This window comes from Neopsephotus bourkii, unplaced genomic scaffold, assembly GCF_033783945.1.
Source record: "Neopsephotus bourkii isolate Nb327-2 ecotype Australia unplaced genomic scaffold, CSIRO-AGI_Nbou_v1 NB_1027, whole genome shotgun sequence".
Classification (NCBI taxonomy): domain Eukaryota; kingdom Metazoa; phylum Chordata; class Aves; order Psittaciformes; family Psittacidae; genus Neopsephotus; species Neopsephotus bourkii.
Genome location: NW_026901516.1, coordinates 2,074,850 through 2,102,369, shown reverse-complemented (window position 1 = coordinate 2,102,369; position 27,520 = coordinate 2,074,850). Strand labels below are relative to the sequence as shown.

The following is a 27,520-nucleotide window of genomic DNA, read 5'->3' as shown; positions in this document are numbered from 1 at the left end:
TCCCTGGAAGTGTTCAAGCCAGGTTGGATGGGACTTTGAACAGCCTGGTCTAGTGGAAGGTGTCCCTGCCTGTGGCAGAGGGGTTGGAACTGGATGATCTTAAGGTCCCTTCCAACCCAGACCATTGTGTGATTCCACGGTTTTGGCAACTGCTAGCCACCTTGGGCATGTTCCCACTATATACAGGGCTGGGCCTGGTCAGCTTTGCATAGTGCATAGGGAGCCATACAGATCTGCAGGCAGGGAAGAATTCCGAGTCTGAATGGTTCATAGGGGATGACTGAGTAGGGATTAGGACTCGTCTCCAGTCTCACACTGTTTCACAGGGGATTTCACTGTGCAGGTAACTGGCAGGGGTAACCCTAACATGTCCCGTTTCACCCTTTGCACATGTTATGGTCCTACTATGATTTGGCTGGGGCCAAGTCTCAGCTCTCACAGCCACAGAGAGCTCTTCCTACCAAGGGCATTACTGGTACAAATGGGGCTGCCACAGACTAGGGGAAAAGGAAATATGCGGAGTAGTGCTTTTCACAGAGATGGGTGAAAGACGGGTGGGTTTGAAGGAGAAAGGGAATTTGGCACTAGCCTAAGCAAGGGGACAGGAGAAAACCCAGCAAACCCTCAGCAAACCTTCTGCTTCTTGACTCTCTCTATCCCACTCCAGCTAAGTGTGGTTTAGCTAAGTGTGCTTTTCTTCTTGGGTTCCTCTTTTTTCTCCTACCTCTTCTTATTTAAACTCACACTAGTGAAAACTCAATGGGCCTTTTGGATAATATTTCAGCCAACAAATGCAGTCTTGTAAGTTATTTATTAGAGTATGTCTTAGCAAAAGTCTGTTGCCTTACAGTGGTCAGCCACTTCTCTCTTGCTGTTACAGGCATGTTTTTCATATCGCATATCAGATTTCCTCAGAGTCTTACAAGTGTTTTTTTGTTTTTCACTGATGTTAATCACCTCGTAGTCATTTAATGTCACACCACATTTTTCTGCAGCTGTATGTGCTATCTAGAGAGGATATACACTGACCTGACAGCCTATACATTTCTTTTTCTCATAATAGTGTTGTATTTTCGTCTTTTGGTAATACAGTTTGATGCCTGATACTTGTAACCTGCTGTTCTTTTTAATTGCTTACTGTTATTAATTATAGAGTGGTAACATTGTTGGCTTGAGACATTTGGCTGTAAATATACATCTATCATTCTTGCCATTGCAGCTGCATTGAATTACTCAAGTTCTGTCTGGAAATGTATGCTTTTTCTGCATTTCTTCAGTGAAATCTGAATGAGGGTTAAACCAAGATTTGCTTGCACCTCTTAGCCTCCAGCTAGGTTTCACGCCCTGCTTCTGCTCACTTCTCCTCCATCAGACTTTTCAGCCTACCCACTTTTTTCTTTATCATTGTTACTATGCCTGTTCTCTTTCCACAACCAACCTTTGCCTATCAGTAATACATCTCTTTTTGACCAGTTCTGTTTCTTCTACTCCGTTAGTTTTCCTCTTTTTCCCTTGTTACTTCATGCTCGTAACTTTGCCGTTCAGCTACCAAAAAGTTCACTGAAGCAGGGAGATGTGCTTAGGTACCCGTCCTCAGTTGGTGGCATAGGGGGAAACGGTATCTTTGCTTCAGTGAGGAATTAGGTTTGATGAAGAGTTGGAATATATCTGTAAAAGAAAGAATTAGAATTAAAGAAAAAACAAAAACCCAAACATGGATCAAATAGAGGAAAAATACCTAATTGGCCTTCATTATTCTCTTACCAACAAACGAACAACTTTTAATATAGAAATCTCAGCAGCTGTTTGTTCAGCTCAGTGTGAAGTCTTAGTACCAGCAGAGAAAGTGGGAAGGAAAGTGGGGTAGGTTTAGAATGAAGTCTGGTCCTTTTTTGATATGAGAGCCAAAAGCTGTTTGCTTGCTTTATAGCAGGATCAAAGAGAGACATGGGAAAAGGTTAATGCAAGCTAAAACTGGGCTTTCTCATACTTTTCTAAATAAAACAGCAAACTTAAGTCAGATGAGAAATAGAAATAATTCTTTATATTAATTGAGCTTTATCATTTTAGTACATTGCCATACAAGCAAATCTTCCCTAACTGGCAGAGCAGTTTGCTCGGGTGAAAAGAATCTAATTAAATACCCAGTTATCAGCACAGACCTGAGGGCCCTAACAGCCTGAACTGCTTCTTCCTCCCTTATTTTCCTGGGAGCCTGGATAGGGAGATGGAGGTTAAAAGGAAAGAAAACAGGAAGCTGATACACCCCTAAATGAGCTTAAGAGCTGGATCAATATCTCAGCAATTGCTGCTCATTTAAAAGTGTCCCTCACCTACATAAGAAGATGCCAAATAATCTTTGACTTATATAATGGCATTCAGTTTTGGAAAAAAATATCAATAGTACCTTATGTATTAGGAAATACGAGAAGCACTGTTGTTTCTTCATTATATCAATTCACATTTCCAGTAATACAGGAAAGCCCTATCATTCCCTTCCCTTTTCTTCTGTCCCATCCCATTCTATCTGATCCTATCCTACTCTTACTTTTTTCCTCCATTTTCCTTTTCTCTTCCCCTTCTTATAAGAGTAAACAGGCAATTCATTATACATCTGATAAACAGCATTTCAGCATTTAGAGGCTTTATTTTCCAGGCATCTACTGGCTTCATGCCAAAAGAAGGAAGGCAACTGTGACCCTTACTTTATATGCAGAACAAAAGAAATATCTGATGAGAGTTGTATACAAAATGGAAAATTCCACTGCTGGTGCTCTGTGATGTAGTATTAATATTGACACTTTGATTATCTCCATGCAAGAAGTTTTCCCAGTACCCCTAAATTTAGAACAGGTTACGTTTAGTTTATGCAATATGAAATATCCTCTTGTAGTTTAACAGTTTGTGGTTTAGTGCAAAACTTGGAAGCAGATATACCTGTGCTTCCACCAGCTCTAGAAGTCCCAGATGAGTGGTCATTACTAGTAGACATTTAACATCATATAGCAGAGAAACCTGCTTCTCCAACCGGAAAGCAAGAACAAGAAAAAGAAACTGCAGCCTACACAGGGAACAAAAATATTGATATTGAATGAATACTGCTAAAAAAGCCCAAAAGTTTTAGTTATATTTTACTGTTCCTAATTCTTCTGAATACAAATGTGACATTTTTATTAGCCTTTTCCCCCTACAGTTTGATTAAATTGTTAATAACCACTTTGCTCAGGCAATTTCTAAGCTATTCAGATTGTAATTTGACTTCACTAGAGGAGGTTTGGTCCAAAAAACTTTCTCCTTGGAAAGAAACAGGCTAAGAGTTCATAGAAGAGAACAAAGAAAAGCTCAATACTGACTTAAATTTTGACACTGTGTACATAACGATGGGCAGATTAAGCAGGGCCTGATTCTTCATCCCTTGGAATTTAGTGTGAGAGTATCATTCTCTGCATGAGGTGGGAAAACAGACATTTCACAACTCTGGGGTTTGGTATCTGTAATATGCAGATGTAAAGATAAACTGTGCAGTTGAAGGATGGGGGGGTTCAACTTTGCACACTTTGTCAGAATTTAGTCCCACAGAAGGTCTAGGCAATACCTAGTAAAACAGGAGACCTGCTCCCCTGAGCTAGTCATGCCAGCATTTGAAGGATCGGTCTCCAAGTTTTTAATCAGCGCTCACTAAGTGCTTTTTGAAAAGGTAAGCATTGAGCTGGATCATCTATCCACAAATAACTCACACCACTCAGCTTATTCCTACCGGTTTAAATTTCTTTTTATATCCCATGGTAAAATTGTTTCTAAAATAAAGCTCTGTCACATGGGATTTTATTTCAATGATGGAGTGTAACCTTGTAATGTGTATAGCTACATGATGCAACACAGACCTTCTTTACGCGCAAATTTTAATACTTATTTATTCGGGTGCAGTTACAGACAAGGAGTAGCAAATTATGCATGTCCCATCAGTTGGTGAATAGCCCTGTTGCTGAATTCCTGAACTCTCTCCCGGTAGCCAGTTGTCCAGAAAATGCTGTTCTTTGATGGAGAGGGCATTTGCTGTATTTAAATCATTCTTACTTGAGCTGAAAACATGACATTTATTAAGAAATAGATCCTGCCAGTTGTCCTTCTTTTATTTTCATCCAACCTCACCAAAGCCAGACAATCTGCGGCTTTAATAGAACATACAAGGCACATGTGGTAAGAAGAGTTCACTTACAAGCAGCCAAAGTGAGTGCAACCAAGCAAAAAAGTGAACAGTTGGTGAAGTGAAATGCATCCCTTGCTTCAGACGAAAATACAGTGGAATGAAAGATGCAGTAGACTGGCTTTCCCTTAAGCAGATCTAATTTCAAAATCTGGCCCTGGAGAGATGAACTTTTCCTTTAATTGAGGAGGTGGATCCCAGCTCTTTGTCACTCCATCAATCAGCACCCTTTGCTGTCACTTTAGCAATCACTGCAGAAGGCTGTAGGATTTATTCCGTGTATGTTGAATAAAGCTTCCTACCTGGTGCTGCTGGGAGCCAGTTCAGATGCCATTCTCTTCCTTCTGATGCTGGCAAGTACCTTCAAGGCAGAGTCATGGCCTGGTCTCATCTTTCTCCTTGGGAGGCTACAGTTTTTGGTGACTCAAGAGTTTGGGATTGTTCCTTACATCTTGTCCACCTCCTTCCTCAGAACATTACCCAAAGATCATTTTGAGCTTGCTTTTTTTTTTCTACTTGAAAAAAGCAAGGGCAGAGACATTGCTCAAGTTGCAGCCTGGTGTTTTGAGTTTTCAAGTCTCAAGCTAACATCATTATTTCAGTTGAAAGTGGCATTAAGAGTAAACACAGACCACTGTGCAGCCCTGCCTATGTGAGCGGTAGTGTGTGGCACAAGAGGGAAATGCAGGAGAACGGTGCCAAGAGGGTGAGGAAGATAGTTCCTTTCCCTAACCTCCTGCTTTGAATGTGGTGATCTTCCCTAGACACTGCAGGTGTACTTCTGCCTTTCTGTGCAATCCTTCATCCGGTGCCATCAGGATTGAACCATTAGTTAAGACTTTAAAAAAAAATGAGTTTCTATGGCGGGTTCTTCTCATGGCTGTAAATTCCAGCTGTATTCTTTTTCCTCCTGCAAATTCCAGCTGTGTGCTTTGCCTTTACTAAATCTCTTTCTTTATCACTATATTCCCATGTTTTGCATGTCAGCTTCCAAAATTAACACCATGGTGGATAGTGTTTTTCGGGGGGAGGGGAGTGATAATGTTTGAGAAATTGAAAATGACAGAAGCACTATTAAAAACAGGGAGAAATTACGAACATGGGGCTGGAGACTTCAGACACAACTTCCAGGCTTAGTCAAGGTGCTGTGTGTTTCTTAGCAGAGGAGGATACTTGTCACGCACTTGCTTGCTATAGTGGACCCTAAGAATTTTGAGCAGGAATGAGATTGTCTCTAGTGGCATGGAAAGGTTGATGAGTGCATGGCCATTAGCATTAAAAAGATGCAGACAAACGCAGCACTGTAAGCTAGGAAGCATGGATGGCTGTATACTCAGTAAATTACAATGGTGTACGCTGTATTTTGCCCTTCCCTACTTTCCAGCATGAGACGTAGTAGCCGAGGGGGTAGCTGTTGTCAGTGATGCTCCTTCCATACTCCTCAGGTCGCTGGCTTATAAATATGTGATGCAAAATTAACTTGGGGAAGAGTGGAAGTAATGTGAAGAAGGAGAAATTTGTTTAGGGGCATGGTTTGCTTGGGGAAAAAAAAATGTACAAAGAATGAATGTGGAAGCTGCGCATGCTTTAGACCTGAAAACAATACAGGGACTGCAGGCCATTTCACTCCTGTGTTGTGTGCAGAGGGCAGAGTTTACACTACTTCTTAGCAGATGCTTTTAAGCATGGACCCAGCCTCGTGATGATTTACCAGGAGGACATCATCATCTTTGGACCTTTGCCTATAGATTTATTCAGAGTAAAAGGCAGAAGGACCCTTCTGGACAATCTCGAGGGTGAATAAGAGAAAGACTTGCTTATAAACTGTTACAAATTGGTACTCGGTAATGGCTGTAGTGTTGATCAGACAATATAAGAGGGCCCCCAGTGGTTACCGACTTAACAGCTGCATGTAAGTCAGCCAGTGAACACTTGCTTGTAGCTGCTCTAGTTTTGTTTTTATTGAAAAGCAAGAAGCATAAACATGGGACATGGTCTAGAGGCTGCTTAAAGGGTTTCACTTGTTTAAAGTGTATATTGAAATGTCAGGGCCTTTCATGATATGAACGAGTTGTGTGTTGAATTGGTTGCACAAATTGGGGCAGGCCATCCAATGCATTGCCTCAAGTCAGGGTGAAGGTGGGGGGATCTTGCCAGCCATACAAGTTATTTAAAGACAGAGGATCCCCAAATGTGAGTGTGTGCTCAGTGGAAGGACTGATTTTGTTTGCTTTTATAGCTGGTTATCAAGTTAGTTGCTGAGGTAATGGGCTGCACCTCAATTAAAATCTACCTACCCCCACTGAAACATTTAATATTTGTGTAAATATTAAACATTTATATGAATATTAAATGCATTTATTTAGGATTGATTCATGTTTACATTTTCCCACTATCTGCATAAAGACTGCAAATTGAAAGTAATTTACTTATGCAGAAATTCTGCATGCATCAAACTCATTTGTCTACCAGCAGTGGATAAAGCATCCTTATCCATGTTCTGAGGTCGTAACCATGTCCAAACTCATATCCTAACCATGTAAGAGCAGCATTAAGCAGCAGTTCTGTGTTGTACAGTGGGTACTTTGTTCTTGCCTTCCTTATGGAGTTGTTGGATCTGTAATGTGAAGGACGTGCTGACTTGTTTTACAATGTACCACATCAGGGAATGCAGTGCATAGTTTTCTGTTAGATTTGGAAAAGTGCAGGCTTTATATTAAAGGTTCATTTCTTTTCCAGCGTTCAGCTAATTAATTTGCACTGTAATGTATTTTCCTATTCCTCCTCCTGATAGTTGTTGCTTTTATACCTATTTTGCAAGCCATATTTTTAGTCTAATCCATACAGCAGTTGTCTAAAATTCCATAGCATTGCTTATTTCTTACCTATAACTCTTAATAAAAAATAGGGCTGTGCAACCCTATTATATCCTTAATAGAATATTCTAATGGTTATTAAATCAATTGACTCTGAATCTCACTTTAATAAATGAGTCAGACAGTATTTTCCAATTACTGTCAGCCGCCACCTTTCCAAAGAGCAGATTATTTTGATTGAATTTTTTAAAGCTGTTCAGCACTTTTTTTTCCCTTTTTTTTTTTCTTTTTTTTTTTTTAACCTGAGCAAGAGCAAAGAGCAGTAGCTCTGTTCCGCAGGGAAGGGGAGCCTCTTGGACTGTATCTGACACTCCACTGCATTTCAGATTTATCCCAAATGGAAACTGAAAATGTGACATTTCACCGGCCCTTTATTTATTAATGATATCATACTTTGCACTTCCACAGTACCCTATCAAACTGTTTGCTAAACATGAAGAGCTAGATAGGGGCCAGCCCGTAAACAGAGCCTTTTGCATCCTCTCTTCATCTGGCACCTTTGCAAAAGCTGCCACACCCTGGCTCTTTCTTGCCAGTGGGAGATAAAATGTTGGCTCTGCTTTTAAACTCTCTGTGGAGAGCAGAGCACACAGACAAAGCCTTGTTCCATCATCCTTCTGCAGTGCTATGTGACCCAAGCAAGCAGGCAGTTATGTGCCCAGATATGTTATCTTAAAACTTCTCAAAGGCAGATGGCAGTGATTCTGGGTCTTCTGTCTATGGTAGTTAGTCCTGGACTCCCCTCAAGCTCCGTTGTCCCAGTTGTATTAAAAGTCTTAAGGGATACTAATTAGGTCAGCCTATTAGAGTAGAAATTAAAAATTAACACCTCTTCTTTAAAGATGGGTAGTCTGAGAAACAGAGGCAAAACTCTCATGGCCAGGGTGGTTCCAGGAACGGAACCCAGCTCTTCTACCACTACTGTAACCTTATCTGTCTCCCTTAAATTTAAATCATTCTGGAATCACATTCTTGAAGTCAAGGACTGGAACCTTGCCCTTTGTTCCAAGGATGTAACACAGAGCAGGAGACGTGCACAAAATGGGTGGAAAAAAGTGTGATGGGAACAGTGACTGACAAGTGGGATTTAGGAAGAATATTATTCCACTGGTTACACAAATGTAGTCATATTTTAAATGCAGTCTTTAGAACTAGGAGACTAAAAACGTTTTATTTTTAAGATAAAGTTTAGATCCTGCACAAATTGATGCCTTTTGCCTGGGGAAGTTTCCTATCTGCCCCAGGCGAGTGGGTGAGGGGATTTTTCAAACCCTGTTTATAAGCCTTTAGGAAAAGCAGATTTGCAACACACAGTAATCAAAGTGGTTTTGATGTTTCTGACCAGGAGATTACCTTGGATCTGAGTGATATTGGAAATACAATAGGGTCATGTTTAATGGGGTTCAGTTCTTCTTAAACAATTACAAATACTGTGTAGCTAAAATTAGTTTTGATTCAGCATCAGGAGTGCATGCCTTTCTTCCTACTTTTTCCTCATTAGCTAATGTAACGGAAAGACAAAAAAGCCATCTCTGTCTTCTGTAGCTCCATGTAAGAGTATTTCTTTTTAGGAAGTCTTTCTCCCTTGGAATGTTTGAAGAACTCTCTGTTCAGTGTTCCCATTCTCAAGAACGATTAGTGTGATTCATTTACACTTTGCCAACAGTAAGTCTTTGACTTGAGAACTGTCATCGATTATTTTCACCTTGACATGTGGAAGATCCTGAGATGGAGCTCCCTTTGTCCTAATTGCTTTGACTGTGTGTATCAGCACAAACAGTTTGATGAAGAAACTTTACCCTACAGGCTGTCTAGCTTGTAGTTACCCTTTGTGGGGACTTGCACTGTCTTCAGAACTATCTGTTTGGTAATGACCACGGCAATGATCTAGATGTAGGAGAAATTGTATGATCTCTTGTGGCAGTCTGTACATTCCTCATAACTGATTTGCGAATTCAGGAAAGAAGAGGCATTTATCTATGGTTTTTTGAGCCTTCTGCCTCTTTTCAGTATGCTGTTCTGCAGCTTTGCCCACAGCTGTGGGTTGCTGCCTGTGAGGTGAGCACAGCATACAGACACCTCACTTAGATGTACAGACTGGTTCATGCCAGGTTCTTTTCCCTCACATTCCCCTTGACAGTGCTCTTGCAAGCCATACTTCTCTCAGCAGCAGGAAGAGCAGAACATACATGAAGGGTTTGTCAGTGATGGTGGAAAATCCCAAATCCAAGGCAACTTTTGGAATCCACTAATTTTTTTCCTGTGAAGGAAATAGTTAGCATATATTTGATATGGGGTTGCTAATTTATCCATGAAGAGTTACAAAAGGTGTCACCTACCCAATGAAAAGGTGTCACCTACCCCATTTCACACTCTGATAGATCTGCAGCATGTGGAGGTAAGCAGTAACATCGAGCACTGCTTTAATGACGGGTTGGGTAGAGGATGAAGGGAAGTCTACAGTTTGTTGTGTGAGCAGCATTTGGCCATGTCTGTCTATAGCTGAGGCACCACTCTGTTGCACTAAGGCTGACAGGAAGACAGGAGAGATAAAAAAATGGTAAGACACCAATGTGGCCATTGTAAAGACCCCAAATGGGGTTCTACATTCCTCTCACAGTCACTGAATGACAAACTCGTTTTTACCATGAAAGCCAGTGGAGGTGCTGAACATTCTGAGAGCTGGGCATTCGGTGGAGAGCGAGCTCCCCAGCTGCTGACTGTTGTCAGGGTAGAAATTTCTGTAGTCAGTGTACCTGTTTACTCCAAAGGAGACAGCTGCCACCCCAACCTGATTTTGTGTAAATCTTTTGGCTTTGTTGGTTTTCATCTGACCCTTACTTTCTCATTATAAAGAGCTCTGGCACTTCGTAGAATAAGCATGACAGCAGTTTTAAGTAGTCCCACCTTGCAGAGCAGCCACCACTGTCTGGCTTAACTTGCACTGTCTAAAGCCCACAAACTCCCACCTTTTGCTAAAGTTGCCATTACTTATACAATGACTAAATTTAGCTTTAGGGCTAAGAGAAGCCTAAGCTGAGAGCTACCACTGAATTGATTTCAATTCTGTTAAGATACTAGGTATCATTTTGAGCAGACCTGTGGCCCCACTTGGCCACACAAGTACCCTGTCTTGTTTTCTTTACATGGGTGGGAAGGATTGCTGCATGGAACACAAAGCATTGTCTCTGCTCTCACCGTCTACAGCAACCACAACGCCCGTCATTACGGTCCGTAATCACTGCAGGCAGCGTAGCATTTAGGTGTTTGGGGTGGGAAGGGCGCTCTCCTAAATCACTCCTTCCCACCTGAGAAATGGCAGGGAGCTGTACCAGTCACCAAGCGTTTTATTCCCCCTTGATTCTTAATAATCAGATACAGTATTTACCTGCGAGATCAATGCTACTCGTGTAGCACACCGGTGACATACAGAAGGACCTTTTCTAAGCGGCGCTGTGGGAATTGAGGCCTCTGCAGCAGGGCTGGAAGCCACTTCTTACCTAGCAACTGTTTCTAAGTAGGACAGCCATTGACTGCCCTCATGGCGGAGTGGATGAATCCTGCAGCACCCTCAGGAAGGGAACCTGGTGCCAGGCACCAGCCGGCCTTCGGAGGACAATGGGAGGAAGCAGAGGAACAAGCGGCTGGGAGCGGGAAGGGTTTTAAAGCTGCAGGACATTGATGGGAAAGCTGCGTCAGGAGGCACACAGGGACTTTTCTGAGCTGTTAAGAGGAGAAATGCAAATAAAGGGGGAAAAAAAATCTGGGATTGTCAGAAAGGGAGCTGGGAAATCCTGCAGCTTGCAAAGTGTTTTGTGTATGCCCCTGGGACTGGAAACGTGGTTCCGAGAAACCCCACGTCAGCCAGAGTGCCAAAAATGTGTGTGTTTGCAGTTCTTACCTGTGGTAGATGAATGATGTGTGATCAGTGTTAAATTCTTCACGTGCTGTTTTGCAAATATACGAGGTTGTGATCGGGTGGCTTTACTAAGGGATGATGTTTCAGGTCCTACTCATCATTTCCTGCTGAAGCCTAATGCTCTACATTCCTGTTTGGTGCTAACTGTATGTGGAAAATATGTTTCTAATGTCCAGTTAAGCTTTGTACATTCTAAAACCTTCCAGGTGAGAAAACACTTTAACAGCCCTAGGTGCTGAGGGACATCCAGTTTCCTGAGCTTAGGAAATCAAGAAGTCTCTTATGTTCATAGATTGTGTTGGACTTGTTCTTTGGGCTGTGGTGAATTTCACTTTTTCTTCCATTTCTCCCTAGATGAAGGACTGAACCATGAATGCAAACTCTGCAATCAGACGTTCGACTCTCCTGCCAAGCTTCAGTGCCACCTGATCGAGCACAGCTTTGAAGGCATGGGGGGCACCTTCAAATGCCCAGTGTGTTTTACAGGTAGGAAGCCATCACTACTTGTCCCTGTCATGCCCTTAGCTTGCACTTGCAGAGCTCCATTTATCGCTGTGTCATGTGCTAGCTTTAGGAGGGAACATTACATTTGTGCTCATTAGTAATATTGATTACAAATCATTTAGGAAGCTGGGCTCCTTAGAAGGTCAGGTATCCATCGGTAAGAACTGCATTTCTAGCTCTTTATAGTGGACGTTTGTGAGGTTTATAATTACAGAAGTGATGATAGTGTGTTACCTTCCATGGTGTCATGTTCATTACCTTCATGTTCCAAACTTGCCGAGGTTAAAACTGCCCATAAATTTGTGCTTTAAAGCTACAGATGTTTCATTTAAAACAATATAACTCAGAGCAGAACTTGGCCCCGCGGGCAAGGGCTGCTAGGCATAGTCTGTGCACTGCAGCATTCTCCTCTGATCATGTAAGAAAGCCTGCTTGCATGTGTTTGTTGGCTTGTGGTGGGAAGAAACACTCTTGTAATGTGCTTTAGAAAGCAAACCATGCTGTCTTGCCACAAGTCAAGTTCTGCTCTCCCCTGACACAAGTCCAAGTGTGGAATAATCCTCCCCAAGTCAGTGGTGTTATTCAGTAGTAAAACCCAAGTGAGAAAATAACCTGACCCAGTGGGGCTAAGCACTGCAGTGTTTGGGCCATAATGAGGAACAGAAAAATGCTGTTGTTAGAAATGAAAGCACATTAAAAAGATGCCTACAGAGTTGTTGTGAGTTTTTTTAAGGGCTTCTTAATCAAACATTTCATAAAATGATAACCTAAAACATAAGTGTTAATATGTAGCTTACATGCCCAATTTTGCTTTACAAGATGAAAATCAAAGATAATCACAAACATGACAAAACACACTTTGGGTATTCTCGCATCAATGGCATGCTAATCCTGGAAGCCATTCAAGGTTTCTGTTCTCTGTTAATGGGAGTGAAGGATTTTCATTGATAGGCAAATAGATCCTTTAATACCTTCATTTTACTTCTCTCTGTTTAGCAGCTCCCCTCCCAATAAAACCTAAGTGCATGCTACAGAGGAAAATTAAAGTTGAATTTTTCATCTCTCAGATACAGTGGCTGGTGATGATTATTACCTCACTGTGTTCAGGTTTCACACATTTTTGTGGGTTATAAAATTAGAGAAATACGTAGTTCATCTTCAGTGCACAGCTTGTCATGGTAATGCTGGAGCATGGATAGTAGCGCGGTAAACAGTTTGCCTGTTAGGCATCTGTGTTCAATAATTTTTTTCAGACAGGCATTTTTTTGTTGTTTGTTCTTTTAATTTTATTACTGATTCTACTATTTTTTCCCCCTTTTCCTCTAGTCTTTGTGTACACATTATGAGGCGATTTTTTTTAGCATAATGCCATGGGTCTTCAGTTTCCAAGTTTGGGAGACTTACATATGCCATATAAAAACTGGCATATGTAAGGAGTACCCATTGATGGTCCTTCTTGTGAACAAGATCCCTGATAAAACTAATCCGTAATTTTTAAACCAGCAGCCTTGTGAAACGTGTTAAAGAGTATGGAGATAAGTCGATTCCAGTCTGTGTGAAACACTTTTGTCTTTTTGCTGACGGGGTAAATAGACATCAGGCATTAATCATAAACAATGGTGTTTTATTAGCAATATGCTATTAAATTATTTCAGCATGTCTTGCTAGAATAATAACAAGAAGTAAAAATCACCAATATAAGTTTTATAAGGAAAATGGAATCTGATCTTTTTTTTCAGGTTAATGAGAAATGTGATTAAAATGTATGACTCAGAAGAACAATATTCTGATGGCTTTTGTTGCCTTGCAATTAGAATAATTTTAATGATTAGGAATGGAATCAAAGTCAAATGCCAGCATCTTTAATAAATCCTTTTCCTGCCTATACAGATTAATATTGTAGATGCAAACTTTTTTAGGTCACAGTGCACCAGGCATCCATCAGAAGTCAGTGCTGCCAACCCAAACACTGCCTCTGGCATATACAATTTAATTATTAATAGCATGTCTCCTAGGTAAACTGTTACACAGTCTTAGGGCCTTGTTTTGTAGTCATTAAAATTGAACATGTTTATATTATTGAAACCCTTGCATTCAGTGTGTAGGCAGAGTTGATCTTAAAGTATCCAAAGAGAATTTACCTGCAGTTCTGTTTCACATTTATAGACATTGCCCCAGTGTAGCTGTGGGATATAATTTTCAGCATTACCACATTTAAATACGGAGCTGTTTGTTAGCTTTAACTTTAGGCACACAGAATAAACAGGACTTTGGCATCTATGATTTTAAACCTGTTGGTTGCTAGGAAATAAGTTTTTGTGTATTCAATCAAAGTGCATTAAGCATAAAGAAATAATTCTGAAGAGAAAATGGCACTTCTAAACTCTTTAGATTTAAAATTTTCATTGGTTGTCCTGTTAGAGTCTTTTTTCTTTCTTTTCTTTTTTTTTAAACAAGGCATCTGCTCCAGTTCATTCATCTTAGAAGAAGGATCACACTTTGTAGATAGTGTTCATTGACACCAGTTACAGTAACAGTGTAATGTGAAATCAGAGTGCACCGGCCTAATTTTACCCCTTGAATTGCTGAGTGTTAATGGGAAATTGTTTATAAAAAACTCTTCACTTGCAATAGGAAATATTGAAATGGGTGTTGTTTGTCTAATATTCCAGTGTTTGTCCAAGCAAACAAGTTGCAGCAGCATATCTTCTCAGCCCATGGACAAGAGGACAAGATCTATGACTGCACACAGTGCCCACAGAAGTTCTTCTTCCAAACAGAGCTGCAGGTACTACACTTGTTACCTGGGGGTTATAATAATGTTACCTGGGGATTATAACTGCGTTATGTATTTGCTAGCTGAGTCCAAAGCTTTACTTGCCATGAACTTTTCTGATACTTGTTCATCATCATGATGGGAATGAGGGAATGAAAAGAGAAATACAGGTGATTCAACCCATGCCACTTCAAAAAGGTACTGGTAGAAAGCTACCTCCTACAGACCTGAATTTTGAGACCCACCTTTGAATCCTTGCTCTGGAGGTTGTTGCAGCTCAAGATATTCTTGAGGAGGGAGAAGTGGACATCTAGTTAAACCCTGCCATGCAGTGGTCAGGCACACCTTCCACTAAACTAGGCTGTTCAAAGCCCCGTCCAACCTTAAACACTGAAAGGGATGGGGCATCCACAACTTCTCTAGGCAATATGTTCCAGTGACTCATCACCCTCATAGTGAGGAATGCTGGCCATTTCCCATAAATACTAACTTGATGGGGGGAAAAATGTAATAGGGTCAAATGAATGGTACACTGTCCTCTTGCGTGCTGTCAGACCTGTGATGGTGCTTTTTACTAATGGTAAACAGGACAGAGAGGAAAAAAATAAATATTGGACAAGATCTGAAAACAATTGAATGAAGGAATTATTTACTACATACTAACATTCTGCACTGCTTGTCTTGCAATGAGAAGCAATGGTGTGTTATTCCTGATGTGGTGTTACACTTTGGAACAGCAGCAGACGTTTTTTTCTGAGCTATTTTAGTCTATATTAAAATACTAAGATAGGCTGACAGAGATAAAAATCAGGGTCTCTGGTGGTCTGTGGGGATGGAACATGGAGCAGTATTTGTACAGTAAGGCCTCTTATACACTGTCTGACATGTGGTTTTTATTAGGCATGAAGAGATTTTTCAGAAGTTTTTTATAGCGTGGGTCCCCATCTTTAAGTCCTTCAATTGAGGTGTCCACAACTGATTTTGCTTTGGACCAGAGCTGGGTTTCATCTTAGCAGCAGAGGCAGAAAGCTAATGATGCATGTGCACACGTATGCCCATTTAGTATTTCACTTACTGGAAGTTTTACACACTGAAAACATGATATCAACGTTTGGCATGATGATATGAAATATTTCTTTGGAGAAAAACTAAATCAACATTTAAACCATGCATGAATTCATTGTGTGAGAGATTGTTATTTATATCAATTGCACTGCATTTGCTCTTTCCCAGCTTCTTTTTGCATGAAAGCAATATGGAATAAAGTATTTGTGGTAGCCTTCCCTATCTCTTTCTTGGTGGATGCATAGGTCATGGGAGCTCCTGTAATACCTGCACTACCGTACCTGTAATACTCCAAGGTTCCTGTGCAGTATTTCTCTCCTATTTTTAATAGATTCAAATCTGTTCCTTAACTGCCTGTACCAGGCATTATGTACAAGCTCTGACCCAATGTGTAATCATAAGACAAGGAAAAGAAAATGAAAAGTTGGATGCTTAGGAAAAAAACCACTCAAAGATAGTGATGGATAGAAAGAGGCAAGATTGAGTTTTGAAGTCAGTAAATGGTCTGGATTGCATATAAACTTACTGGACTTGTGGGGAAAATAAAGGAGAAACTGAGTGGAATGAGGAAAGGTCACAAACTAATTTTGTTGTATGTGTTCCTTTCACAGCATGGGTTTTGTGGAATCATTTCTTTGATTTTTTTATTATTTTTTTTTTTTCAAAATACTTGGTGGGTTTTTTCGCAAAGTGTTTCCAATAAGGTGAAACTGCTGTTTCAGGAAAAAACACTGAAATCTTTTTGGCTTACTAGTTTCCACAAATTCTGTTGTTCATCACTGAGGAATCAAAATGAGGAAGTAAGAAGAAGTAGGGACATCAGCAGTTTCTGCAAGGAGAAAGGAGAGATTGTAAGAGAGAAAGACCAAAAGAGAAGAAAACAATAAAATAGAAAGAAAAACAAACCAAGCAAAACAAAAAACTCAGGAAAAGAAGAGGTGGAGTTATGCAAAAGACAGCAAAAGACAATTATGAAAAGAAAGAAACAGGAGCAAGGGGATAGAAATTATTTTAAACAGCAGAACCCAGACTGGATTTTAAAAAGGGAGAATAGGTAACTGAATTCTGAAGATGCAAAATGTGCAGAGGTCCAGGTGTCACTGTACTACAATCGCCTCTTACTAGTCTGTCCCGCCTAAAATACACTTCCATTTCAAAATATGTGAAATCCCAAGCAGCTGCCTTCAGCTTCTTCATTTTAATAACACCACATTTTTCCACTCAAAATTCATCCCTGCCCAAGACTGAGGGCATGATTTTCTTTCTCCATCTAAGCCTAATTCATTAAAACTTAAGCATAATTGAGATACCTGGTTTTATAGGGAAGGACTCAAAAAAGGTTGTTGCTACAGAGAAACAAATTATGCTCCATGGTGGCTAGGTGACAATCAGTGTGTTGTTCCATGATGCAGAAGGCTCTTATTAGAGCACATCTCTGTGACCTTAGAAACAGCCTCTCCCTGGCTTATGTGTGAAAAGGAGAAGGCATTCATTTTCTTACTCAATTAATTATGTTTATTATTTTAATTAACTTGGGTAGCCCCACCCCAGTTGAGAATGCATTATGTTTAAAAAAATGCAGCAGCATCATGCCATTTGCATTTATTTGTTGGGATCGCTGGCTTTCTGCTTTTACCTCCAGTTATCATCTACCCAGCCTGGTGAAAGGGCGGCAAAGCACTTAGGCAGAGCAGTAGGTACTGATCTTTGGAGCTGCTTTTGCTGAAAATACATTGATCTCGAACCCATTCTCATTTAAAACCTATTCTAGGAGGCATCACTGTTCAGGCTATCTACCTGCTAAAGCAGCGGAATCTTTGGCAATGAGCCTCCAGGTTATGTTTCTCTATCCTTTCACATTACTCTGGTCTGTATTGGGGCTTGCAGCATAACAGTGTATTTATTCTCTCTATCAGGAATGGTTCCTTGCTTTTAATTTAAACATACATCTAAAGTGCATTTCCCATGCATGAGAGATGCTTATCATCTCAGATTAGAAGCCATGGACTGCACTCTATGGCTGTAGGGCAGAGTAAGAACATGCACAAGGTAGAGCAGAGCAGAACACAACAGGATTGAAACCCTATCCATACACATAGTACTGCTCATAATTAAAGGGAATGAATTCAAGGATACAGAAAATAAATGCATTATAATGATGCTTAACTTGGTGTTTGGCCCAGTGTTATTCTTTGCTTAGCATTTTCTGACTCCTATTCCAGGAAGAGCAGACTACAAGAACATAAGAATCCTCACATACCATGTCCATCTCACCTTGGGCAAGTTATTATTCCCTCGTTACCAATCTTCTCAATGCAAAAAACAAGTCTCTTTAGAAGTTTCCACGATTTCACTCCACACTCCTGTTAGGAATGGAAGACAATCCCATAGGACCATATACTGGTGAGAACAGAGAATAAATGACAAGTCCTGAAAATCAAACCTGCAATGTATTAATAATGAGATTTTACAGGAGTTTCTTCTTTTAAGATCAACTCCATAGCTCACCCATCTCCTACCTCTGACACATCATTTGAATGGCTTTTTGCTCCATAGCTATTGAATGAGCTATTAAGTTTTTGGAGATACTACCTCGATAGGAAGGAAGCAAATGGAAACCTTCTGTAACAGAAGTGTATGTTTTAAAAGTGTTCGAGACTGAATTTTCATACTTCCATGTTCAAAAGGCATGTGGTGTATTTACATTTCTGAAATGGAGTTTGAAAACTATGTCCCTAAAAATGTTAATTCTTTAGAATGGAAAGATTTCAATATAACATTCTTAATATAATAAGAGCTTTTCAGAAATAGGCTTGTAACAGTCTTTAAATCAGAAACATATCCTGTCTACCTATCAGATAAGAAAGCTGCAACATAGGTGTATTTGTAGGGTACCTAGATAGCGCCCAAAAGATGAAACTCTTCCGACTGAACTCCTGGAGTATGACGATACAGTTCTCTGTACAGGGTGGACATGACTAAGTTTTCTCCATCCATTATCCATAATACTTAACTTACCAGTCCTAGTCTTACTTCCATAGTCCACAAAACATATCATGGTGTTTGTGGGGAGGAGTGAAACACTTTTGTGGGACATTACCCAGAGTGAATGGATTCAGTTTAGATCTTTCTTCAGATGATGTGGGGTCAGAGAGGTACTAATGTTCAGTAGAACTGCTGAATAATTTTAGAGGGTTTATCAGTGTTTTATCAGTGAGGATAGTTCTGAAGCTGATACTGGCCAAGATTACATGACCTCTCAGGGCTATTATGCCTAGTACAAAAATGATATCTTTAGTGAGTTAGAGCATTTAGTTCACATTTTGTGATAATAATTAGTTGCCCCTGTGGTAGTTAAGTGTCCCCGCTTTACAGATATTAAAACTAGGGCAAGAAATAATTGGATCAGCAGTTGTTTCCCGTCCTGTTCAAAAGGGACCTGGCCTCAGTGATTCACGCCCTTGCTGCTTCCCGTCTGGACTCCATCAGCACAGAATACCTGGGCATGAAGCCATCATCCTGTAGGATGTTCCAGCTAATGCAGGGAGCTGCAGCACTGTTTCTCAGTAGCAAAGGAGACCAAGAGCATATTCAGGCTGCTCTCTTGCTGTTTACACTGCTTTCCTCCATGTTTGCCCAATCGTCCTCTAAGACTCAATCCCTAATATTCTCAGCATATCTCAGAGGTCACCTGAGAAGTTCTTCCGATTTGATAACAGCACATAGTTGACAGCCCTTCTTCCTGAGTGCTTTTATCAAAATGCTGAAGCTTGTTTGGACATGAGCTAGAACTTTCCCACAGACAGGCCTGAGAACATGGAAGAGACTTCCACAGCAGCTGAGTATTACTATGAATGTCCTCAACTTAAGCTTTTAAGGATAGGGTTCACCTCGAGATGATGCTATAGGCTCCTTTTTTTCATATAGACATGCGCCTGCATGTAGGTTTCTAAACCTTTCCCCAAACCCCAACCCACAACAACAGAGCTCTTCCAAAGCAAAATACACAGTTCCTTCCCCAGGGAAAGGATGAAAGAAAGAATGAAGCACTCATAGCAGATGTTATTCATGTCACTTGAAACAGCAGGAGAACATGCTCAGCTCACAGTGCAAGCAGATGTAGCAGAGTGGGTAGAGGCAGCATAGAAGAGTCTCCAGAAGTTTTATGTAGCTTTATGTGTATTCCTCTCCAGATGCTCAGTTTTAAGATGTTCATGTTGCAAGGTTAACATTGTTGAAGCAAATATTCCAGTTTCTTCCTCATTTCTTGAAGGGTTAAACTTTCCAAAGTTCTCTGCATTGTAAAAAGCTCTCAAATATCTCAATGTTTTTTAAGTGGCCTTAAAATACCCTTGACCTGAGCCAGAGCAGAACTAAGCAAGCTCTAGGCTATTTCAAGAAGTAAAAGACTTGACTGAGACCTTTGGTGGAGACAGTACCAGAGCTGGGATTCAAACACTATATTCTCTCATTTGGAGGTCAGCTAGAGAAAACTGCTAATTAACCTGGGCTGGGGTTGTCTCCTTGTGGCAGAGGCCTTCTGGGGCCAGCTGGGAAAGAGATTGGTGTGGGAATAGCATCATCCATAGCAGCAGTGGCACCGCCACCTCCATATAGGATTGTTTTGCCAAGGCCCCCACCGTACTTGAGTCTGTGTATCATGCAGGTCCCAATGGTGAGCCTTCCATGACAGCAGGGGAGGCAATGAATAATTTAAACTCTTTACACAAAAACAGGGACAAAACTTTCAAACCTGCGGGTGAAGTTAGATTTTCAAGGATGTTTTCTTCACAAAGAAAAGGCCTCAAAACATTTTTTAAGTGAAATTGGAGATTAGTTCTGGCATTTCTAGGTCCCCAAACTCTTAGGGTGAGGAGTGAAACATAGATGCTGGCTTTCTAGGCCCCAAAGGCCAGGAGCCAGCAGGGAATAACTTTGTCAGCTCTTCTTAAAAAGAAGCCTACCTGAAATCCAATTAACAATCAAAGCTTTAGGCCAACATTTTCAAACTCAGTGGCCTATTTCTGGGGGGGTGCTGAGCACCTCCAGATGCAGTTAAGGCCAGTGCAAGATGTTGGTGCTGAGTACATCAGGAAATCAGGTCATAAGCGCCTGAAGTTAGGAAGCTTGATAAAAACATAGGTGTTGATCAGCCATAGCCTCATTTAGCGTTCAGCAAAATACTTTTGATGCCTAAGTACAGGTGCCACATTCAATAATGTTGGCCTTAGTGTTTAGCAGGCAATCAGGCTGCTTTTGTCAGAGCAAATGCCTAGGAGTAAGGAGGCTCCTGGCTTCAGTTGCCAGGTCAGGTACTAACGTGCTCCACTTAACCGTGTGTGCTCTCCATCTCGAGGGCTAGGATGATGATAATAAGGCATGTGTGAGAGGTACTAGGACTTTAATCAATGCTTACGTTTTGAGGGAACTAGATAGAGCTGCATGCATTGTAAGTATTATTAGGGACTTATATTACTGGGGACTTATTAAGGACTTAGTATGATTATCCGGGACTGTAGTGATAGGACAAGGGGTAACGGGTTAAAACTTAAACAGGGGAAGTTTAGATTGGATATAAGGAAGAAATTCTTTCCTGTTAGGGTGGAGAGGCACTGGAATGGGTTGACCAGGGAAGTTGGAATGCTCCCTCCCTGGTGGTGCTCAAGGCCAGATTGGACGAAGCCTTGGGTGATATGGTTTAGGGTGAGGGATCCCTGCCCATGGCAGGGAGGTTGGAACTAGATGATCTTAAGGTCCTTTCCAACCCTAACTATTCTATGATTCTATGATTAGTTTGAATGTGGGGTTTTTTTTCCTGAACCCCTGTGTTTTCTGTTTCAGATAGGCATATGGATATTAGTGTGCACCAATATGTGCACTGAGTATTTTTCCATGCCTTCCAAGACTTAAAAAAATTCAGACTTGTGTTCTTAAGACTTGAGACTTCTTTCCCTAAGACGGAAGAATTATTTTCTTTGCAAATTTTCTCAGAGAAGCAACCATAAGAGGCGTGGTGGAAGCACTCATGCATTAGCTCTTTCAGGACATACCTTCAAAGTGTTTCCCTGCAAGTCTTTTGTTTCAATGTCAAACAAAGTTTAAATACAAAAGAAAAAAATACTTTGAATTCCCTTCCAGTGCCCCTTCCCTCCTGCAGCTTGAGGGATGTTACCACCATATTAGGTTTTCATGTAGTAATTCTTTTCTAAATAAGAAATTTCCACGTTTGGGGCTCTTGAGTTCACCTGCCTTTGATTGGCCTATTCAAATGTAAACACTCCCTGTGGGTACTTCTTTAGTTCATGAATATTTATAGAACACTGCAAATCCCACCAAGCCCAAAATGCCAGATTTTTTCAGCAACCATTTTGATCTCACTATGTAGTGCTTGGCAAAGGTGAGCTTGGTATTAATGGTTCCTACTTGTCTCCACGTACTCCGTGTACTTGTAATTCTACATGCAACTGTCAGTCTATGGAGCTTTCCATACTTTTCCCTGTAAAGAAGCAGGAAATAATGCATTCACAACATCCCATAGTCATTCCCTGAGAGAAGGTTCCTTAAATTTCTGGAGCAGTTGTATCACAATCATGGGTTTGTTTTCTCAGATGCTTGAGTGATACTGCTATGAAATTACAGTTAAGTGATTAATATTGCCTTTAAATGCACCATTTTAATCTTGAAAAGAAATTCAGACTTAAGGAACAGCAAAATGGTGAAAGATTGGAAACTATGTCCTGTCCAAAATAAGTACTGAGCTACACCTACAAGTACCATACATCAGCAGAAAGGTCTCTTCTTTCTCTTTCAAGGGAGATAGAGTCGTACCCAAATGTGTGTTTGAATATATGTCCCTATTTTGCCTACTCCTTCCTGTTTATGCCTGTGTATGCTTGGATTATTCTTGAAAAGTATAGGTAACTATTTTCAAAAAAGTCAGTAGCAGCAAAAAGATTAACCCATACTTTGGATCTGTTCTACTTATTGCCTTATATGGTCAACACTGGATAGATTCTGCAGAATCAGGTAGTATAGTACAGTTCATAATCCTCATGACTGCAAAGACTGTGGCATGTGGTATGTTAAATGAAGTTTGTTATCTCTAGTCTGAAAACTGGCAAGTAGCCGTAGCAATCAGAAGATAAACTCCACTGTTCCTTTGTCTTTTTAAGTGTTGACTCTGAAAAACTTTGTGTCAACATTAACATCAGGATAGTTTTAGGAAATGGGACAGCGAGGTGTGGGAGATTTCAGACTAAAGAAGCAAACCAGAAGTTGCTGCAGAAAGGAAAATGCACAGAAAGGCAGAAAGAGAAGCAAACAAAAGGCAGAGGAGTAGAAGTAGGAAGGAGATTATGGGGCAAAGAAAGAAACAAGCTAGAAATGATAGCGTTGGGAAGGCAAACATTTTTCTGCTGAGTGATGCTGATAATAATGATAAGGCACTTGGAAAAATAAATCATGGTAATAATAAGGGGAAGTTCAGTTATTACATGAAGGCAAATTTCTCCCCTCAATCCTTGTAGAAACCTCTGTGAACATCAGGGAGTCTAGTTGTAGACTGAGGGCAGGGGAAGCAGTGAATGTATTCCCTGACCCACAAATAATCATTAGAAATGGAATTCTACCCTTTGCAGAAAATGAGGTTTTATCATCTGTGCCCTGAATGTTTCAGCCTACACCTTGCCATTAGTCAGGTCAGTTGGCTCATATACCTGGAGTAAGCAGAAGAAATACTGCGTTTGAATAGTTTCCCTGGTAGATCAGTTCTCTTAATTGTCTATCCATTAATTTCTTGTTAATGTAGTTGATATCGATGACTGATTTTCTGTGCTTAACAGGAAGGCCCACTTCTTTATTCTAGGATGCATTCCTTCCTGCAACTGCCCTGCTGTTAGCTACCAGTAGCTGCCGTTATATTATCTTTCATCTGGCCCAGAGCTGACAACAGATGGCCATCTCCAGGACTGCCATCAGTGTGACTTTATGAAGCATCCAGCTATGGTGTACTGAGGAGCTTCATGGCCAGTTCTGCAAATCTGCCTCCCTTCCCCCGACCCTGCTGTTGGCCCCCCTCACTCCATCCCCATGAATAAGCTCCTCATTCCTGGCTCCACTCTCCACTGGTCCTGCACTTTCCCAATGAGTGATGGCACAACATTATCTCTGAAAGTTTCTGCTCAAGGTCTGCCCTATTTTCCCTCCACAGCACTGGCATACCGTTGTCATGGCCCCTGTATACCCTAGCATCCTCACCTCTCCATGGTTTTGTGCACCAAAGCATAGGTAGAGGGGCTCGGTAGGAGCAAACCTGCCACCTCTTAAGTTCTGTAGTGTGATCCCTGGCTTCTTCCATCACAAAGCTTAGCCTAGTAGCCCTGCAACTCCTCAACCTCCAAGGCTTTGTAAAGAGGGGGAATGGTTACTCTGTTTTTTTAATGTTCTACAAGGTATGTTGCCAAGATTGAGTATATTAAGTGTGAAGGAAGCTAAACTATCAATTAGACACCCGAAGTGGAGAAAAGTATAAAATTCACAAGCATCCCGACTCCATTGACCCATTTGGAAAAGCTGTTTCGACTGGGTGGCTGCTGTGCATGTTGAAGAAAGATATGTTTTTTGCTTCTGACAGAGTTTTCTAAAGCAAGGTACCTCCAGAGCTGAACCTGTATTTTAAGAGAAATTCACATTTGTATCCTTTATTGTGATATTTGAGGCAAGTCTACAGCTAGTAACAGTCTCTGCCCTCAAGCTATAAGGGAGTAAGGCTCCATTGTTGGAGAGACAGCAGCCTTCTGTGTGAAAGGCTGAGATGTGGTAGGGAAGATGAATAGTGCTTAAAAGCAGTGCTTGCGGTGCTGTCATTTAGAACAGGAACACTGAGGATTTAAACGAAAGTGAAAGGCATGGTAAATGAATCCATTAAAATTGGTCAAATTTTCAGCTGCCTAAAATAACAAGTTTTCTCCATTGATAGGTTCATTGAGTAGGAGGAAAGTTGGGAGGGGATGAATTCCCCTAGGGAGGAGGAACAGATAGTTTGTGAAAACAAGGTGTGGTCAGTGATTCATAAAGAGACATATCCAGGAAACTCCAGTAAACAGCAATCTTGGCTCAAAAGTCGTGACTTTCCTTCTTTTTTTTTTTTTTCTCTTTCTCCCTTTTTTTTCTTTCTTTTAAAGGGGGGGTGGGGGGGGGGAAGCATCATTACGTTGCTCCATTCCAAACATTAGTCAAAAAAGACTGATGCAGGTGGCTACACAACTGGAGCTGTTCATTACAAAACCCCGGCCAGGAGGAACAGCTTTTAGGTTTAGCTTTTCTACCTGTTATTGGGGTCAGGTTCACTGTGCCTTGATCAAATTGAGGCTGAAATATAATTCTGGATGGAAAAAGAGAAGATTTTTTGCAAGCCCTTGTGTTTTATTTTTTTCTAAGTGGAGCTTTCTTTGTGCTCAAAGCTGAAACTGTGTGTCCTCCACCCTGTTAACAAGGGAAGAGAGAAAGAGATGATTCAGTTGTCGTGAACCAATACTGCTGAGTTACACACATTTCTACATGCAGCTTTAGTTGTTTATCTGTATTGTTATAGTCTCATTTTGCAGCAGAATCGCTAGACACAGGCACTGATCATGGGTGTGTAAATCTGCCTTGGGGATTCTCTGTGTCAGTGAATACCCTGCTTCCCCCCATACTTAGATGTAGATGTGTATAGATGTGCTATGTAACATACAGAACCTGTGATATTGTTAAATATTAGCAGTGCATTTTGCTTTGCTTTGCGCTTGTAAAGGTGAAAGGTGATTGTGCAGGAAAATGGAACAGTATATTTGCTGTGAGACAGGCACTAAGAACTCACTCCCATGCTCAGTTATAATTCATGACTGTACTGGTGGGAAGCCCTTATCCCTCCGTGGAGTTAATGCATCTCTACTGTAGCCTGCTGAGAGCACCCTGTGTCCCCTCCCACCATCTGTGCATTCACTTGCGTGCTTTCTCTCTTTCTCTTTACTGTGAGATCTCTTGGTGTTAAAACTGTCAGACTACTACTGCCTGGTAAAGGTGGCTTTATGATGTGTATTAATGTTGAATTGTCATTTAAAGGGTGAGAAAGCAGGAAAGGGATATGTTACCATGTGTTTTATGCTCTTGTTAGGAAATGCTGACGAGCAAATAGAAAGGTAGATTTGTTACTTCAAACAGCAAACAGCTTTGAACAGTATATAGAAATTGCAACAATGTAGGATAACAGCTACTGATGGCAAACGCATTTTTCTTCCAAATCTGGGCATATTTTGCTGTTTCTTGGTACAGTGGATCTGTGTTTCTCCATGTCAAGATCTGAACCAGCAGCACCGTAAATTGAATAATATTTATTTACCCATCAGCTGGCTTAGCGGACAACTATTTTACTTTCTACAGGTTGACCTCCTCTATTAGTTGAAAAGCTGTCTTGCAGGCTTCAAGTTAATTGCCTCTTTGCTACCTGAGACTTGAAATTCATGTGACCAAGTGCTATAAGCTATTACAATCTCACTTAAATAAGTAGTGGACAAAGATTTCTCTTCATTATTGTTGTTATTTTTATTGCTGTAAGGCACTGTCAGAAGTGAGCCTGTCTAGCTTTGAAAGAACTGAACTCACAGAGGTTTGAGATGATTCTTTATCAGCCTGGCACCTTTCCACCATATTAAACTCAGAATATGGTTAAAAGGCCATGTACTTGACTGTCACAGCAATATTAATTTGCAGTGTTTCACTGAATGTAATCTTGTGTAGTCTGTTGTTTGTATTCTTTTAAAACTTATAAATCAAATCCAGACCTGGAATGCCAGTGGTATGAACTTAACAGATGTGCTGCCATCAGGGACCTTCTAGGTTATAAACTGCAGAAATGATCTTTTTCTATTTCAGATTCCTAGCTTATTCCAGAGAGACTTGGGAACCACAGAAGTAGGGTGGAAGGTCACACGTTAGGACGGTAGCACCCACCCAGCGTTTGACGTTAGGTCTAATTGTCAGGAAATCCAGCTCTAATCATTTTATTATTCAGTCATAGCATCCTGCCGAAGCTCTCGAGCAAAAGTAGGGCAAGAATGACTCCAGTAGCTCTGTGTCCAGGTTTTCTTAGGTGAAAGATCACTTTGAGATGACACAGCTGAGTAGTCAGGCTGAAATCCTGGTTGGTATTTTATTAATTTTGCACCAAGATAAATCTTGAAATTCTGACAAACTCCATGACAGGTGAAATTCCTTCTTGCAGAATCTGCTCAGCAAGAGGCTGCTCATTTCGTTCTGTTCGGAGGCAGGCAACAGGAGGGCAGCTTTATAATCAGCCCTCAAAGGAGCCCCGGCCGCCCCAGAGCCTTGGACTGATTGAATAACTCCTGGGCCTCTTCCCCTAGGCCTCCATCAGCAGGGGTCCTGTGGAAAGCAATCTCCCGCAGACTGGCACTGAAGTGAGCTTTAAACTACTATTTTCTGCTCTCCAGAGGAGCCTGGAGTACTAAAAGATAGATGGACTGCAGATATTTTATGAGAAACTGTCAGAAGAAGAGCAGAGTAAATGTTTTTTTTCCCTCCTTCTTTGAGTCACATGCTGCATCACTGTAGAATTTCTCCCAGAATCTTTACACTGAAAGTTTGAAATTAATTGGTTGCTAACCTTAATTTCCCCCCCTCCGTCTTCTTCTTTTTCTCCCTTCCTTTTCTTCTTTTCCTTCTTTTTTTTTTCTTTTTTTTTTTTTCCTCTTAAATATTCACTCGGAGGCCCTTTGCTTAACCACAGTTGCAGAAAATCAGTACCATTTGCACTGAAATATTTATAATGACAGAATGAAAAATTGGATTCATTTTCTGGCCTGTAGCCGAACAGTCTGCAACTTTGTGCAGCATTGTTTAGCATCTCTCATTCCTTCCTTTCATTTGGGTCGTTTTCAGACACACACACGCGCGCTGCCCGTGCTTCAGAGGAATGCTTAGCAAAACACAGAGCCATTTTTAATCTCAGCCTTGAGAAAACAAGTTGTCGCTAACATTGCCACCATTTGTGGGGGGAAGTAAAGGGAGGGGTCCCCGGGAAGCGTGTAGTAATCTCTTACAGGAGAGATTATGGAGGATGACATTCAGTAATCCATCCTTTACAGCAAAGCACTGTATGGTTGGAATTCAGC

General features: G+C 40.9%; 1 protein-coding gene across 2 annotated transcripts in view; it reads left to right on the top strand.

Annotated features, from left to right (window-relative positions):
• Nucleotides 1-27,520, top strand: part of ZNF521 (zinc finger protein 521) — a 231,862-nt gene that overhangs the window by 189,849 nt on the left and 14,493 nt on the right. For both annotated transcript variants that reach the window (XR_009726553.1, XM_061360528.1), the window contains 2 exons: nt 11,357-11,488; nt 14,179-14,294. Coding sequence is in view for 1 of the 2 variants with exons in the window: in XM_061360528.1 (XP_061216512.1) it covers nt 11,357-11,488; nt 14,179-14,294 (248 nt within the window). In the remaining variant the exon portion in view is untranslated. Of the gene's footprint in view, nt 1-11,356; nt 11,489-14,178; nt 14,295-27,520 lie in introns of those variants that run through there.